Below are 14,953 nucleotides of genomic sequence, written 5' to 3'. Positions count from 1 at the left end.
TTACAACTTTTCAAACTTACCTTCACATGAGATAAGTTGGTCTATTTTGTCCAGAAACATTTTCCTTGCTCAAGTTTATAAAGAGAGACTGCTTATTCATACAATCAGTAATTGGTATGGCAATAGTTCAGACCAATTTAAGGATTGACTTGATCTAATCTGCTTAGCCTGGAATGAAAGCTAAGATGGGTTGGGGGTAAGTGAAATTCAGCATGCTACCACCACAGAGTTAACTACATCTATTTATTACACTGGTCTATAAACTTTTTGTTACATTTTATATAATAATGATACACATACCATGCATTTTTGTTTGCTTGCTGCAGGCTCTAGAAAAGGGATACAGAGTGGAGTTCCATGAGCCAGATACTTGGTGGAAGTTTGATCCTGAAGAATTAGAAAAGTAAGGTTTATATTACAGAAATCATTGTACATATATATATAGAGATAGATAAATATGCACACATAAACATATATGTGGTACGTTATATTTTATTCAGTGTCTTATTTTTTTAAATACTTAACTGCTGGTATAAAATGTATTTTATTTAAATAGGCATTTTGAGATACACCTTTAAATGGAAGTGTTATGGATAAACAGACAGACAAATAAATAGAGGTCCTGTCTTACTGGCCCGAGAAGTCAGTATTAAAATTGTTGCACGTGAGTAAAAAAATGATGGACCCCTTTAAGAATCACTGCTATTATAATGAATAATTATTCTGAGACTATTATAATGAATAATTATTCTGAGAAATTTCATCCTACAAACGCTGATGGCAAGAAATACATAGCAGACGAGAAGAAATTACGCATTTTGCAAGTGTTTCATCAATATAAGTGCTTTGTTATGTCTACTTCTGTAGATGTCTCAGTGTCAAGGAACAGTGGTCCATTGCTAATCAGTAAAGGTTAAAAAGAAAGCTCATGTTTTAGATTATTCTATTGCAAGATTTTGTGAAATTGTCCCCAGTCTTCAGAGGATCTGACTTAAGAGTACTGTTGGGCATAGGTCATTGGAATTCTGGGTTGTGAGAGTGCCTGGGAAGCTGCTTATTATTCCTGGTTAACGTCTCTTTTGTCTCAGATGTATCTGCTTTAGGAATCTATGAGGTATCAAACCAACTTAGGGATATTTCATTGTTTGAAATGTAATGTAATATTTTCATGGTTGATCGCAAAGAGTTCTCTCACTGATTGCCATTTTAGATGCTTCCAACTGGCTTGGCTTATAATTGTTTCAGCTTTGTAAAGTAGCCCCTGCAATGCATGAAGTACGTGTGTATAATACATTACTGACTTGGGCTTTATTGTGTTTATTTATTTTATCTTTTAAAGTTTTCACCTTTTGCTCCTAAGCTACTGCTAACTTACTTTTAGAGATGGAGTCCTCTGTCTGTAGGATGAATTCTAATAAGGTTTCTCTAGTTTGGGGTGCAGCACAGCGAGGTTAGGAAGCTAATTAATCAGACATTTCTAAGATGTTCAGTATGAGGTTTCCATTACATGAGACGGACTCATTTTCCAGGAAAATTCACATTTTCACACGGTCTTAACAGGTAACAGGATAAAAAAATGTGAAGTGTTGTTACTGTTGAATTTCATTTTCCAGTCATAAATTGTAGGAGTAAAGTTTGTATCTTTCCCAAAACCAAAGGAAAACCCTTGAACTGTGAAGTGCTGCTACCAGTTCTTAGGAGCTTCCCAGAAATGTTTTAGCAGCTCCAGTTGCTTTAAAAATTTAAATAGAGGCCTCTTGTCTGGATACCTTATTTTTTGAGAGTTTAGGAAAGGTGGTGATAGGAAGTTTCATTTTGTTTTTCAGTTGCTTGGGGAGAGGGCTCAATTTTTAAGGTTGGGTTTGGATTTTTGTCCATATTCGTGTGTTTGGGAAATAGATAATGATAGAGGTGTTATTGTAGTTTTGGCATTCCCCTTATGAATTTTGAACTCAACATTTTGTGTAGTACTGGGGCAAATAATAAATAAATAATAAATAAATAAATAAATAAATGGGTAATTTTATTAGGTGTCTAGAGTCATACGTTCTAAATCCCTCCTAAACAGGATCACTTAAGACTCTTTGTTTCTGGTAGTTGGAATAAAAAAAATACACTACCTCCTACTTTAATTAGCAAAAGACTTTTCTTATATTTTGGATACATGCTCCTCATTTATTTGTTTTTAGTGGTGCTGTCTAGATTGTTAGTAACTTTCATCAAGTGATATAATATGTCCGTATTCTAGAAGTCAGGTGCATTTCTAGGTACTATATAGGGTTGTTTCTGCTACTGCTTAGTGTGTTTGAGAAATCTGTGAAAAGACTCTCTAGGTCAACACTGGGTAAATTCTTGTTGTCAAGAACATGACAGATGTTTCAGTGTGGAATAGGTGTCAGTGTCTTTTTCTTCCAGTGTGCCTGGGAGGTACAAATCATCTTTAGAGTCACTCAGTGATTTTCCTTTTAGTTTAGTTTTGTGCTTGTAACTTTTGTGAAAACAACTTGACTCCACAGATGAATGTCTTATGGTAGTGCTCAAGACTTCTTGCATAGCATTTAGACCTTTGTATAAAGGGATTTTGTACTTTGATACCACTTTTAGGAAATCTTGAAAACTGCAGATGAGAGAACAAATGAATGGCAAAATCACTGGTAGAAGAGAAAATATTTTTAAAATTTTTTTTATTTCCTTTTTTAAGTGTTTAATCAGTGTTGGATGAAAAAATTACCCTCTGTCATGTTTGCGTGCCTTCCGAGTAGCTGGTCAGTTGGGAACTAGAACTTTTTTTTTAAAAAAAAGTATACATTTGACTAAAGCTTTTGGGGAATAGCAGGTATCCTGAATATAATCTGTATTTTGGGATAGATGTTGTTTTAATTTAAGAAAAAAATTACCTGCACAAGCATTTAATAGTGACAGAACTTTGCTTTTATCAATAGATTCTGTGTTCGTCCAAGCAAAACCAGCTTCCAAAGCCTAACTATCTGTTAGGAGCTTTTGCTGGTACCTCTGTATTGGTTAAGGATAGATGGCTTTTTGCTCTTTCAGCATAGCCAAGCCACCAAAGGATGAACAAAGACATGCCTGAATAGGACATCCCAGTATTTAATGACACTATACAGCAAGAGTTGTTTCCTTTTTAAAAATAATTTCTATGCTTGATGCGATTTTGCTGGTGGTGATTTTATCATCTTGCCTTGTTCTTTAAGGAAAAGTACTTGCTCATTTATGAAGTGATTATACACAAGTCCATTCAGTTGTGGACAAGTGTGCACTTTATGCCTAGAGCACCTGAGCTGTAATCTTTTTCTAGGAGTACTAAGATAGAAAATATTGAATAACTTTGTGCTTCCACCATTTGGCATAAAAGGACTCAGACTTCCTCTTCTCAGTTTTCTTCTGTCATGAGAGTCAAGTGCTTTATAGGATCCCCATATTTCTAGGGGATTGGCTTTTTTCTCTACCATTAACCTTGTTCATGTTCATGAATAAAATCAAAACTGTTAAGACTGGTTAACTGGTAAGTTCAACATGCTGCTGTTCCTGGACTTCTTTAGCACAATGTAGAAATTAGTAGTATTTAAACAATGAGCTGCTTGTGATGATCACTCTAGCTTCTGATGTTGTCTCAAAGGAAGAGTGTCTATGAGAAAAATACTCTACTTAAGCCTTTTCTTCCCAGAAAGAAAGCTCATAAAATACAGCTTAAGGAGCCAGCGTAATTCTGAATGCTTTTGAGATCGCCAATTCTTCTTCCATTCTGAATGTGAAACTAGTGTGCTACCTGCAGTCTGCTTTGAACCCTCATCAACTTGATGTGTACTTCTTTGTTCTAATGATATGCACGAACTTTTGGGGGTGGGGGGTGGGGAAGGCGGGGGGGAAATCAGTCTTTTAAAATATTTCTGTATAGAGTATCCTTTTTCCAGTATAGCCTGTTTGTTCCCAGTATTGATTTCTCCTCTATAGAACTGAGCAAGTTGGTAAGGAGGCCCATGCCTCTTCTGTCCCTGGCAGAAAGCACAAAGATGCAGGCATATATTCCCTATTGGTATGACTTGGAAATAATTCAGCTTGGACAAGGTTTCTTGGTGATGTGATAAGAATATGTTGGTTTATGACAAATGCTTGTCTATACTATCAAAACATCTTGTTTTATATCTGTTCTTTCAGATTCAGTTCTGTTAAAGTGCTGGCAATTCTCTGACATTCAGCTTGTGCAAGAGCCTCATGGTTTTCTTTTTGGCAGAGACCAAAATTTTCTGCTAACATGGATTTTAGGATCCTATTCCATAGATACTAAGGAGATAGATATATTCTAACATAATGTCTAAAGTCTCAGGTTCTTAATAGGCCAAGTTCTCACTGAAAGCAGCTGTTCGCTAAACACTGCAAGAATGGGACAATGCTTTTGGCCTTTCTTTCCTTACATGTGTGTTGGTACCTTTGTAAGTTTACAGCAAGTATTAGTAAGAGCTAGTAGATAAAGGTTATCATGAGCATGCTGTTCTGGTTCAAAACTAAAATTGCTCCTTATTTTATATAGACACTTATTCATGAGAAGACATTTTGTCATAAATTCTTGAAACCACGTAGTTTTGGTTTTTTTATGCCAGTTTGAACATTTCTTTTGTAAGTAGTAGTCTTATAGTATTAATCATCCCTCTACTCATTAGCTAGTATACCATGTAAAATCTGATGAATAAATAGAAAGCAAAGCCTTCTAGGGTTATTTAGGTACATAGTCCTGGTGAATAACATCACATTTCTGTATGAAGAAGAATGACTGTATTGTTTTCTGTTACTTAATATATGCAGTGGTGAATTGTTAAAATAAACCTTAACGCAAGTTGAATACTGATGGAATGAGGATACAGTGTAATAAAAGTGAAATTTCAAATATGAAAAGCAAGAACTAAAATTGTTAAGTTAGAGGTTTTTTCTTTTTCTTAAAGACTGTAAACATATAAACATACCAGACAATTTATTTAAATTTTTATTTTTGTAGGAGGAATAAACATGGGGTCACTCGTGAGAAGATTGCTCAGATGTTGGAACGATATGAATATCAAATATCCATACCTATTGTCATGAATTCAGTGGTACCTCCCCACAAAAACACTCAAAGGCCACCTCTGCAGCGAAGACATAGGTGGGGAGGCAATACAGACTCATGGAATTCTTTCAGTATTTCCAGTAGCCGATAACACAGTTGCAGTCAGTTAATAAAAATCTGGTTACTTGCCCTTCTAAAACACATCATCACCTCCAATAGAGTAGTGGATCTTCTGTGTTTTAAATAGACCTATTTGAAGACCATTTTCTTCTGGAGGTTGTTCCTTTAACAGACTTGTATGTAAATAAAATTGTACATTAAATGTTTTTTAAAACTATATTTATTACAGTTGTAATAACTTTGATTTTAGTAAAAGATTTAATATAGTATGACATATAGCAGAGTCTTCCTTTATAAACGTAGGACAATGATGTTGTCATATATCAAGTAACTGTTGAGCAGTTTTTTTTAAAGAGGAAGTCATATTAGATGTCTCTTTTAAGAGAATTAAAGCCCCAGAAGAAGAGGCTATTTATGTAATAACCAATGTTCATGATTGTCATTTAGTTGTCTTATCTTTTAGGAGATTTTTTTGAGAACAATTATGTCCTGGATTGTCCTTTTGTTCTATTTGGCATGTGGCAAAATTTTGGCATGTATTTTCTGGTTTCAGCTGTGGTGTTTGGGTTTTTTTGTCTCAGAAGCTCATCTGGCAGCTGAAGCAACATTCTGCCAATACAGTATTCACCAGCCTTAAACTGTGCAACCTGAATTATTTTTTTATTTGTTTGTTCTCAGTGGTAGTATGTAAACTATGATGGTGGCTACACACCACCAACTTTTTTGTGCTGACTAAAACCATCTAGATTTTATCACTAAAAATCAAAAATTTCACAGCTATGTCTAAGTCAATTTCTTTCACTTATGATAAAAATGAAGTATTAAAGCATTAGGCTGTCAAGTCCCAGTCCACAGTTGTGATGCATCAGTTCAATATAAATAGTGGATATAATTCTGTAAAATCATGTTGGATTCCTAATTTTGGCACAGCCAATGTAATCTGTTTAGCACATAACAAAGAATGAGCCAGCATGGAGATTGACTAGTATACTGCCCTTTTTCTCTTAAAAAATGATGAATTTGTAAGTTTTCACTTTGCTTGCTTTCTAACAGCTTGCTGTATTAATAAAATGTTTGTCTTCAGTGTTGTTTTAGTAGTTCAACAGTTTTTATTATTTTCAGGCATGTAGGATTTTATACAGATGAGCATTATTATTATTATTAACCTGCTAGCTGAAATAACCTATCTTCAGGTTTGCCTACATTTTATTTCCTTACACACTGAATGAGTAAATCTTGAATAGGAAGTTTTGTCAAGAATGTGAGTACGTAGCTAAAAGAATTTTCATGGTTTTCTATTACTAATTTGGTGTAATAGCCATCAGAATTTTGAAAATTCCAAAGCCAGCATAATGTTTTTTATAGATAATTTTTGAATAGGCCCTAAAAATTACTTCATCTTTGAAGTCGGAGTACCATGAAAGTTTAAAATCCAGGTATATAATGGAGTATCTTTCTGTGGTTTTCTACACCTACTGTGCAAATCTAAATTTGTACAATTTAATGTATACCTGCAATTACATTTTCATAAGAGATTCTTTTAACTATAAAAGTTGAAGTGTACAGTTTCACATTTTAGTAATTGTTTTAATTATTTGAAAAATAATCTAAAATGCTTCAGTAGTGCATGGATTGTTAATATATTGAATTATGTGTATATTTAAAAAAAAAAGCTCTCCAACTATATTAATTGTCTTCCCTCATTGTCTGTTATTCATACCAGTTATGTTACTGTATTTTAGTTTTCATGGTTATCTTTTTCCATATCTCAAAAGAATCATGGAAATCATTGTAAATGGTCAGTAATACTTTAATTTTCCCAAAGTTTTTATATTTAAACATGAAAGCATATTTCAAGTGGGAGGACAGACTCACTTTATTTACTCTATATTACTTTAAGCCATAATGAAGTGATAACATTTATTGAAGCTTTATGTAATATTCACACAGTGTGCTAAAGTATGACAAAAAAAGAGCTGATTGTTGAAAATTGATGTTATGATATCTTTTGGTACCTTCTGCCTTCAGTTTTTAAAGGAAAGGGATTTATTTATTTATTTTAGCACGATTTAGTTGATATTTAAGTTCTCTAACTAAAATTTGTACTTAAATAGATGTAAATTCATACCATTTTAAAATGGTGCAGCATTTTTGCGTGTTATCTTTTTAATAAATTATTGCTAGGGGGTGAGTATTTTTCATATGCAAAGCATGTTGGTTGGTAATAGACTTGCAGTTTGCAAAGGACACATAACAAGAAAGGAATGCTTTGCAACTTGGCACTGTATCAAACATTTCTTGTAAACTGCTTGATCTATAAAGCTGTATCCCAAGGTAAGTACAGTGACATGGTAGGTGAAAACACAGTGGAATTACTGTCTGTCTAAATATTTTTGTTTCATGGTGTATTAATATTTCATGAGGATATGACAGTCATGGTCATACCTGTATATCAGAAGTTGCTTTTACACTACAATATTTATATGTAAAAATAATAAAAAGATGATGTGAAATACATGTTGCAGGTATTGAATTTCTCCTGCTTCCTCACAAACAAGGAAAATAACTTACTCTGTCAAAAGGTATGTACAAGAAATGTAAGAACTTGCTGTTCAGTTAGACTGGGGATCTAAAACTTTTTACTATGTGCATAGTTTTCATGCAATAAGCCTGTTGATGATAATAATGTCCCTAGAATGAAGGTGTCCTGGTTTAGATTTTTAGTAAATTGCTAGTTCATCATATTTCATGAAATAAGTGTCAGAATTTTTTAATTTTTTTTTAGTATAACTAATGCTTAGAACCTTAACGTTACGAATGCAGATTCCAAGTATCTGCTGCATACTTCAAACTAGTGGGATGTTTGGTAAGTAAATTCAAACAGAATAGTTAAGATACTCAGCTGTAGTTTTAACACCTATTCCTCTAAGCATGAAATTTAAACGTGAATTAATTTGCAGAACATCCTTAATTTGGTTCATATAGCTGACCAGTTATCATCACTTATATAGGATTATGCACTGCTATAGAAAAAAAAAATAGTTCTAGTTTTACTGCTTCATCTAAACTGCTCTTTCTTGTTTGATTAGTTCACTTACTGAATTATCAAAAGTTTTCATCAGCCTTGTCTTTGATGGATGATTTAGTGTTCTAATATTTCTGTTTTGAGAAGAAAAAAACCCCAGAAAACCCAAAACCAACAACAACAAACCCACCCCAAAACCAAATCCTAGAAGACCTAAGTGCTGGTTTTGGCTGGGGTAGAGTTAATTTTCTTCACAGGAGCTAGTACAGGGCTATGTTTTGGATTTGTGCTGAAAACAGTGTTGATAACAGAGGGATGTTTTGGTTATTGCTGAGCAGGGCTTACACAGAGCCAAGGCCTTTTCTGCTTCTCCCCCACCCCGCCAGCGAGCAGGCTGGGGGGGCACAAGGATTTGGGAGGGGACAGAGCTGGGACAGCTGACCCCGACTGGCCAAAGGGATGTTCCAGATCATACGACGTCATGCTCAGCATATGAAATTGGGGGAAGAAGAAGGAAGGGAGGGACGTTCAGAGTGATGGAGTTTTGTCTTCCCCAGTAACAGTTAGGCGTGGCGGAGCCCTGCTTTCCTGGAGATGGCTGAACCCCTGCCTGCCGATGGGGAGTGGTGAATGAATTCCTTGTTTCGCTTTGCTTGCGTGCGCGGCTTTTGCTTTACCTATTAAACTGTCTTTAACTCAACCCACGAGTTTTCTCACTTTTACCCTTCCGATTCTCTCCCCCATCCTGATGCAGGGGGAGTGACCGAGCAGCTGTGTGGGGCTTAGTTGCTGGCTGAGGTTAAACTCTGACAACCTAATGTAACACTTTTTTATTTTTAACATATGACATTAAATGATCTCCTGTGAGGAATTCTGTCTTCTGTTCTTGTAGTTACATCCTCTTTAGGTTCATTTTAATCTAGTTTGCCATGCTGCATAATTTTTTTAAGCTTTGTGTCTTTAGCAAGAAAGCCAAGATTTTGTCTTTTGTCATCTATCTTTTGAAACCTGCAGAAACGGTAGTTTTTCTTTGTTTCTCTGCTAATAGATAACTGAAAACCAGGCTTTGTCTAGCTGAGATGGGGACCCATAACATTTATATTTGATTGTTTTGTGTCTGTCTTCTCTGATGTAATTTAGACTGTGGCAGTATTTTCTTCTTTGAGCTGACCAGTAGAGTTAATTTTCAGTGAATTAGAAAAAAAATTACTTTTGTATTTTCACATTCATATGTGATACCTGTAGTTTTAACAGCTGCTTCCTCCTAGCAATCGAGTTTTCTGGAAGAAATGTTTTCCTTCTGTGCTCGCATATCATGGAGGAGAGGTGACTAGGTATATGTTGAGAATTGAGGGTTTTCCATACAAAAGAACACAGGTGTATATTACAATTCCCAGTGAAGAGCAACAAGAAGACATAGTGTTGAAATGCAGTTCATAAAATTGAAATTAAGTACTCAATTTAAAAGAGTGATCAGATGTTTTGTATAGGTCAGATGTGGAAATACTTCAGTGTTTCTGCAGTGACACTTTCTCATTTCAATGTTTTATGTTCTCATCCTTTTGAAATAAAAGCAAGAGCAGAGATTAAAGCTCTTTAGTAATCATTTCCTAGGTGAGAATCTGCTTGTACATCAATTAATTTTGGTGTGGATTTTTTTTCTTTTCACAGGCTAATTGGTTGAAACTAGCTGTAAATCAGCTTGTTTTGAGTTCACAGAAAAATATGTGAAAACATAGCTGGTCTTTTAAGTATTTGGAAGATAAAGTAGTAAGTAACAGGGTTTGTCAAGGTCAGATCATCTCAAATTTGTCTATTTTATTTCTGTAGTAGTGGAGAAGCAGCAAGTGGTGTTTTTAGCTTGAGATAGACTGTCAGTGTTATTCTAGATCAAGGATAATAAAAGCATTGAAGTATTGTGTCTGGAATGGGTCTTTGCAGTTTCCTTTTAGCTGATAATGCTGCTGCTACTTCATTTCTCAGGTAGGCAGGCAGTCCTTGACCATTTGATGTGTGCCTCACTGATATATAGTGCGGTTACAACAATACCATGTTGTGTGAAGTCGGAACATGCTGTATCCATTCAGTAATTTTTTTTCAGTTGTACTTACAGTCTTTTTAGTGTTGTTAATATTTTCTTTTTTGAGCTGTTAATCGAATTCAACTTTTCTTTTGTGGTCCCTCAAACTGGTATCACAATAACTGCTTTATAATTGGATCATCCTGCTTGTCCTTTTAAAATATTTTTTGGATACTAACTCTAAGTATTCTAGGATTTTATGGAAATATGGTAGAAAAATATTTTGAGCAAAACTTTTGGAACATGTGCTTGCATGTTGTGTAACTACTGATTTTAAAAAGGCATGAATTCTCAAATTGCTAACAGACTAAGAAGTGCTGCTTTAGCTGATGAAATAATCATTTGCTTATTTCTAAGGTGTTAATTGTATCAGTTACAGATCAGTTTTAGTCATGGACCTATAATGCTCTTTGGCTGTTATTTTATTCATGATACTTCTAATAATTTTTGTTTCTTTACTCAGCCATTAGGTTTTGGTAACCTATACTATAGGTTATAATAGTCTATGTGAAGTTACTGAACAGCTTATCCCACATCTTGCTCTTAACCATGAAGAGTTTCTGAAGGCTCATGAACCTGACTTAAGAGTGGATTGACTATGTTACTTTTCCCCCATTTAGTATTTTTCCTGAAATTTTTCCTGTCTTGCTTGTAAGATGAATACACTGCTTTACAAGGATCTTGGCAACAAAAGTATAGGCATCAGATCTTTTACCTGAAGCAAGACAGGTATACATATATGAGTTTCATTTGCAGCTCTTTGCAGCTGTATGGTACCTGCACTAAATATTCAGTGAAGTATACCTGATAAAATTTCAAAGCTATTTTCACTGTATGAAAACTGCGGTTAGAAGACTGTGCTTATGGCTGTGCACAAAATTGCATTATATATAGGAGTACAAATGGAATTCTGTGTATGTGTATGTAGAAGGCATGGTTAGAACCTTGTGTTTCATTCTGTTTCTGTTTTGTTCCAGCAGTCTACACTGAGTTCTTGTTTCTAATAATGGATACTTAGATTATGCCCATCATGCTGCCCTTTTGGGTCCTAGGTCTTGAGGAGAAGTTTTATTGTGAGTAAAGACAGCTAACTATGGTTTAACTCTGCTGCTTTGTAGGGAATTGAGCTGTAAAGAGATTAAATCAGTTTAATCTTTCCCCTGGTTAGTTTGTAGTGCCTTTGTTGAGCATGTCAAGTTTTGAGCTCGCTGGTACAAGTAAGATGTGACATATTGGAGTGAGATGAGCAGAGGGTGGTCAGGGCCTGGAGCAGACGATACACAAGGAGGAGCTGGTAGAAACGGATTGTTCAGCCTTAAGAAGAGAAGGCTGTGGCTAAGGCAGCTTAATGCTGTCTTCACCTACCTAATGGGAAAGTATAAAGGTGGAGCCAGGCTCCACTGACAAGAGAAGCAACAGGTAGAGATTGCAACGTGGGAAATTCCAGTTAGATACTAGGTTGTGTAATCTCCATCCCTGGAGTATGCAAAACTTGTCTGGGCAAGGCACTGAGCAGTGAGATCTCAGTTGGTATTGCTTTGAGCAGAGGTTGGACCGTATGATCTCCGGAGGCCTTTTGTGACCTAAATTAGGCTCTTCTGATGGACATAGTGAGAGCAGTGTCCAGAATATTGAAAGACTTAGTTAGCTATTATCTACCAGAGAAGACTTTTAAATGACTGACAGAATTGCTGGCAGGGTGTCAGATGCAGGCTTGCATTAATACAGCAGTCCGTGATTCTCTTCTTGCTTTCAGATGGGCACTAAGTTTCTGGCTTTAACTGTAGCAGGAAAACTGGCTGTACCATTTATTCCAGTTGTTTCATAGCTGAATTGGCAGAATCGCTCGCAAGTTCCTGACAAAACGCAGTGTCCATGACCGCTTGTCTCTTGTTAGTTGTATTGTCTTTCCAGTCTTAGAAAATACTGGCATATATTAGTCTTTATCTGAAGTAGTTTTTTATTTTCTGTCCAAAGACAGACTTCTATTTGCACTTGTTACATTGTATAATTGAAAGACAGTTTTCTGCATCTATTCATCCTCAACACTCTAGGAATAATATGGGGTTGTTTTGTAAAAAATCATCCTTAAGGGTAATTCATCATGTCTTTTGCATATCTCTGGTCCCTTTGGTGAAAGATGTTTAAAAGGGAAATGAGTTAATGCCAAAAAGTAGTATGCAGAAATAGTAAGTAAAAGTTGTATGCCAGAATGACAAAGTACTGAGATTTGTTGAAAAAGGTGTAATACCTTCCAGAGAATGCACATTATAATTGAATGCTGTGTAGCTCTCCATATTTCATATAGCTTTTGAGATGCATAGAATGAGCACAATATCTGGAGCAGATGTTCTGAATAGCAACATTGTCCGTACGTACAAGTATTTGAATTTTAATATTGCTATAACCTAGGTTAGAGCCTGGTTACTTAATATTTACTGATACTGTTTTCTTTACTGTTTTCCTCGTGAAACTTTTTTTCCCCTTTTCTCTTATTCTTGAACTGCATCTTTCTCATCTGTCTGATCTGCCTGAGTCTTGTGTGTTCAGTTACTACAGTTGTCTTCATAACTCTGGATCCATCTCCCCCTTCCCTTTTCTTCCCTGAACTTTAAACTTGTGTGGAGAGCTACACCTTACGCTATTTTTTAATGCCTCAGTTCAAACTGATGCTGATTTAAAAACTGAGTATATATATTCCCCATCCCCCTAGGCTGTGCTTCTGCATTTTTTTTCTTGTTCTGCTGAAAGTAATATTTTCTGTCATGCAGTATCTTTTTCTTCATTCCTTTTTTTTTCTTAGCCTCATTAAGTTTGCAGCATCTTCCTGTGTTTTCAAAACTCATACTTCTGTTCCCAGAATTGTGGTCTGTGCTTTGGTGGATATTTAATTACATGCCTGTGCTACAATTTTGTTGATTGAAGCTATTTTAAATACAGCTAAAATCTGTCATCTTTCACTGAAGTTCCTAAAAGAAAATAGCATATTGCATACCTCTAAATATTCCATTCTGCTCTCGTTGTACCTCTTTTGCTTCCTTACGCTCCTACCCATATTTTTCCTCAACTTCATTTTGCTTGTGTCTTATCTCTAACTTCATTTTACATTTGTTTTGTGTGTGAATGTGCCTTGGCATAAAGGCCAACACTTCACCCTGTAGACCTAATTTTGACTTTTAAAACCTTTTCGTTATCTCTATATTCTGTTTTGATGGCTGTCATCTATGTGTTCAAGTACTAGGGTGATATATCACAATATGTAGTTATCTGTATTTCTAGTTAAAATAGTGATTGATTTATTCGTTTAAAGAGTATACTATAGTGGATGAAATATACAATGAGGATATTTTTTAGGAATTAGGATCTGGAAAGTCTGTCTTATTTGTGGACCGCGTTTTAGGACATGATTTATTTCACAACCTCCTGAGAGCCTCAGTAAATCTGCCTTTTCCTGGGTAGAGCTTTTCCAGGTGGAATTGCATAAGCACATGCCTGGAAAGCAGTAGATTGTAAGGGAGAGGGACTGAAAAACTTGATTGTGAGGTGTCTCACAAAATTTAATTTTGGAACACAGATCTTATTTCTCCTAAAATCAAGGATCCACTCAGATTCAGTACTGTCTTGTATTTGAACTGGTTAGATTATATATACATTATATCTGTAACAGCAACTCAGTTTTTCATTTGGAAAGACGAAGGTTGAGATTTTTAAGGTAATTACTAGTTTGCCTGTTTTTTTTCAATAGCTGTGAATTGGCCATTAGGCAAATGGGCTTTGTGTTTGCAGTGGATAATGTTTCTCTGGTCAGTCACAGTCTTCACCAGTGTGCTTCATGGTTTTCAACCTGGAGCACCAGCTTTGTAAAACGCGGTGTGTGAAGTGTGCTCTGGTGTTGCTGAGAGGAGGGTGCTTAGGGTTTAGGGAGAACTGATTGCTTCGCAGCCACATATGCTGTAGTGCTATAGTTTGTCCAGAAGTTAATGAAAAACTGAGAGTGATCATTGTCTGGGAAGGTGGGATTTTTCTGTCCTGTTACAAGTTTTTTTAGTGTTTCTTAGAATCTCATATAGAAGTGTCTTTATATCGGTGAAAATTAAGGAGCACTGCTGCCCAGCAGGTTACACCAAACTACTAACTAGTGCAAATTTGACTATAGTTCCTATTTCTCCAAACTGCTTCTCAAAACAGCATATTTCTTGTCTAGCCTGGATTAATTTCAGTCAGGTTGTCTTCATGCTTGAGCTGGTATCATCCAAGTCATAGAACTGATGTCATCGAACTTGACAAGATGATTCATACTGTACTTCCAGTGTATAACATTGGCATCTGTGTCCATTGTTTTCTCTTCAAAAGACTAAAGGTTGACAGAGAGACCTTAAATGAAAATTGATTCTATGAGCCTTCATCGGTGAGAAGGCTGATGATAAAGCTATAGTTTCTTCTCTGTCTTGTAAGTACATCCCCTTAAGATGGATTCACATCACCTGTAGCATTTCACTTTGTCCTTTTTTCTCTCTTTCTTAACCTGCTTTTTAACATTGAGCCATACTTAATGGTGCAGAGAAATCCAGTCAAACAAAAAATGGTCTCTTCTCCGTCTGCTAGCATCCATCAGTAACACTAGTGCTGATTCCCCCCCCCCCCCCCCCCCCCCCCCTCCCAATAAGGC

General features: G+C 35.7%; 1 protein-coding gene across 15 annotated transcripts in view; it reads left to right on the top strand.

Annotated features, from left to right (window-relative positions):
* N4BP2L2 (NEDD4 binding protein 2-like 2) overlaps positions 1-14,953 on the top strand; it is a 49,521-nt gene that overhangs the window by 18,748 nt on the left and 15,820 nt on the right. For 14 of the 15 annotated variants that reach the window (XM_010572734.1, XM_010572732.1, XM_010572730.1 and 11 more), the window contains 2 exons: positions 327-403; positions 5,012-5,155. In XM_010572734.1, the coding sequence (XP_010571036.1) occupies positions 327-403; positions 5,012-5,155 (221 nt within the window). The remainder of the gene's footprint in view (positions 1-326; positions 404-5,011; positions 5,156-14,953) is intronic. The other variant, XM_010572724.1, reaches the window with a different exon arrangement.

Source organism: Haliaeetus leucocephalus, unplaced genomic scaffold (genome assembly GCF_000737465.1).
Source record: "Haliaeetus leucocephalus isolate CR32 unplaced genomic scaffold, Haliaeetus_leucocephalus-4.0 Scaffold351, whole genome shotgun sequence".
NCBI classification, from domain to species: Eukaryota; Metazoa; Chordata; class Aves; order Accipitriformes; family Accipitridae; genus Haliaeetus; species Haliaeetus leucocephalus.
This window is presented reverse-complemented; position numbering and strand designations above follow the sequence as displayed.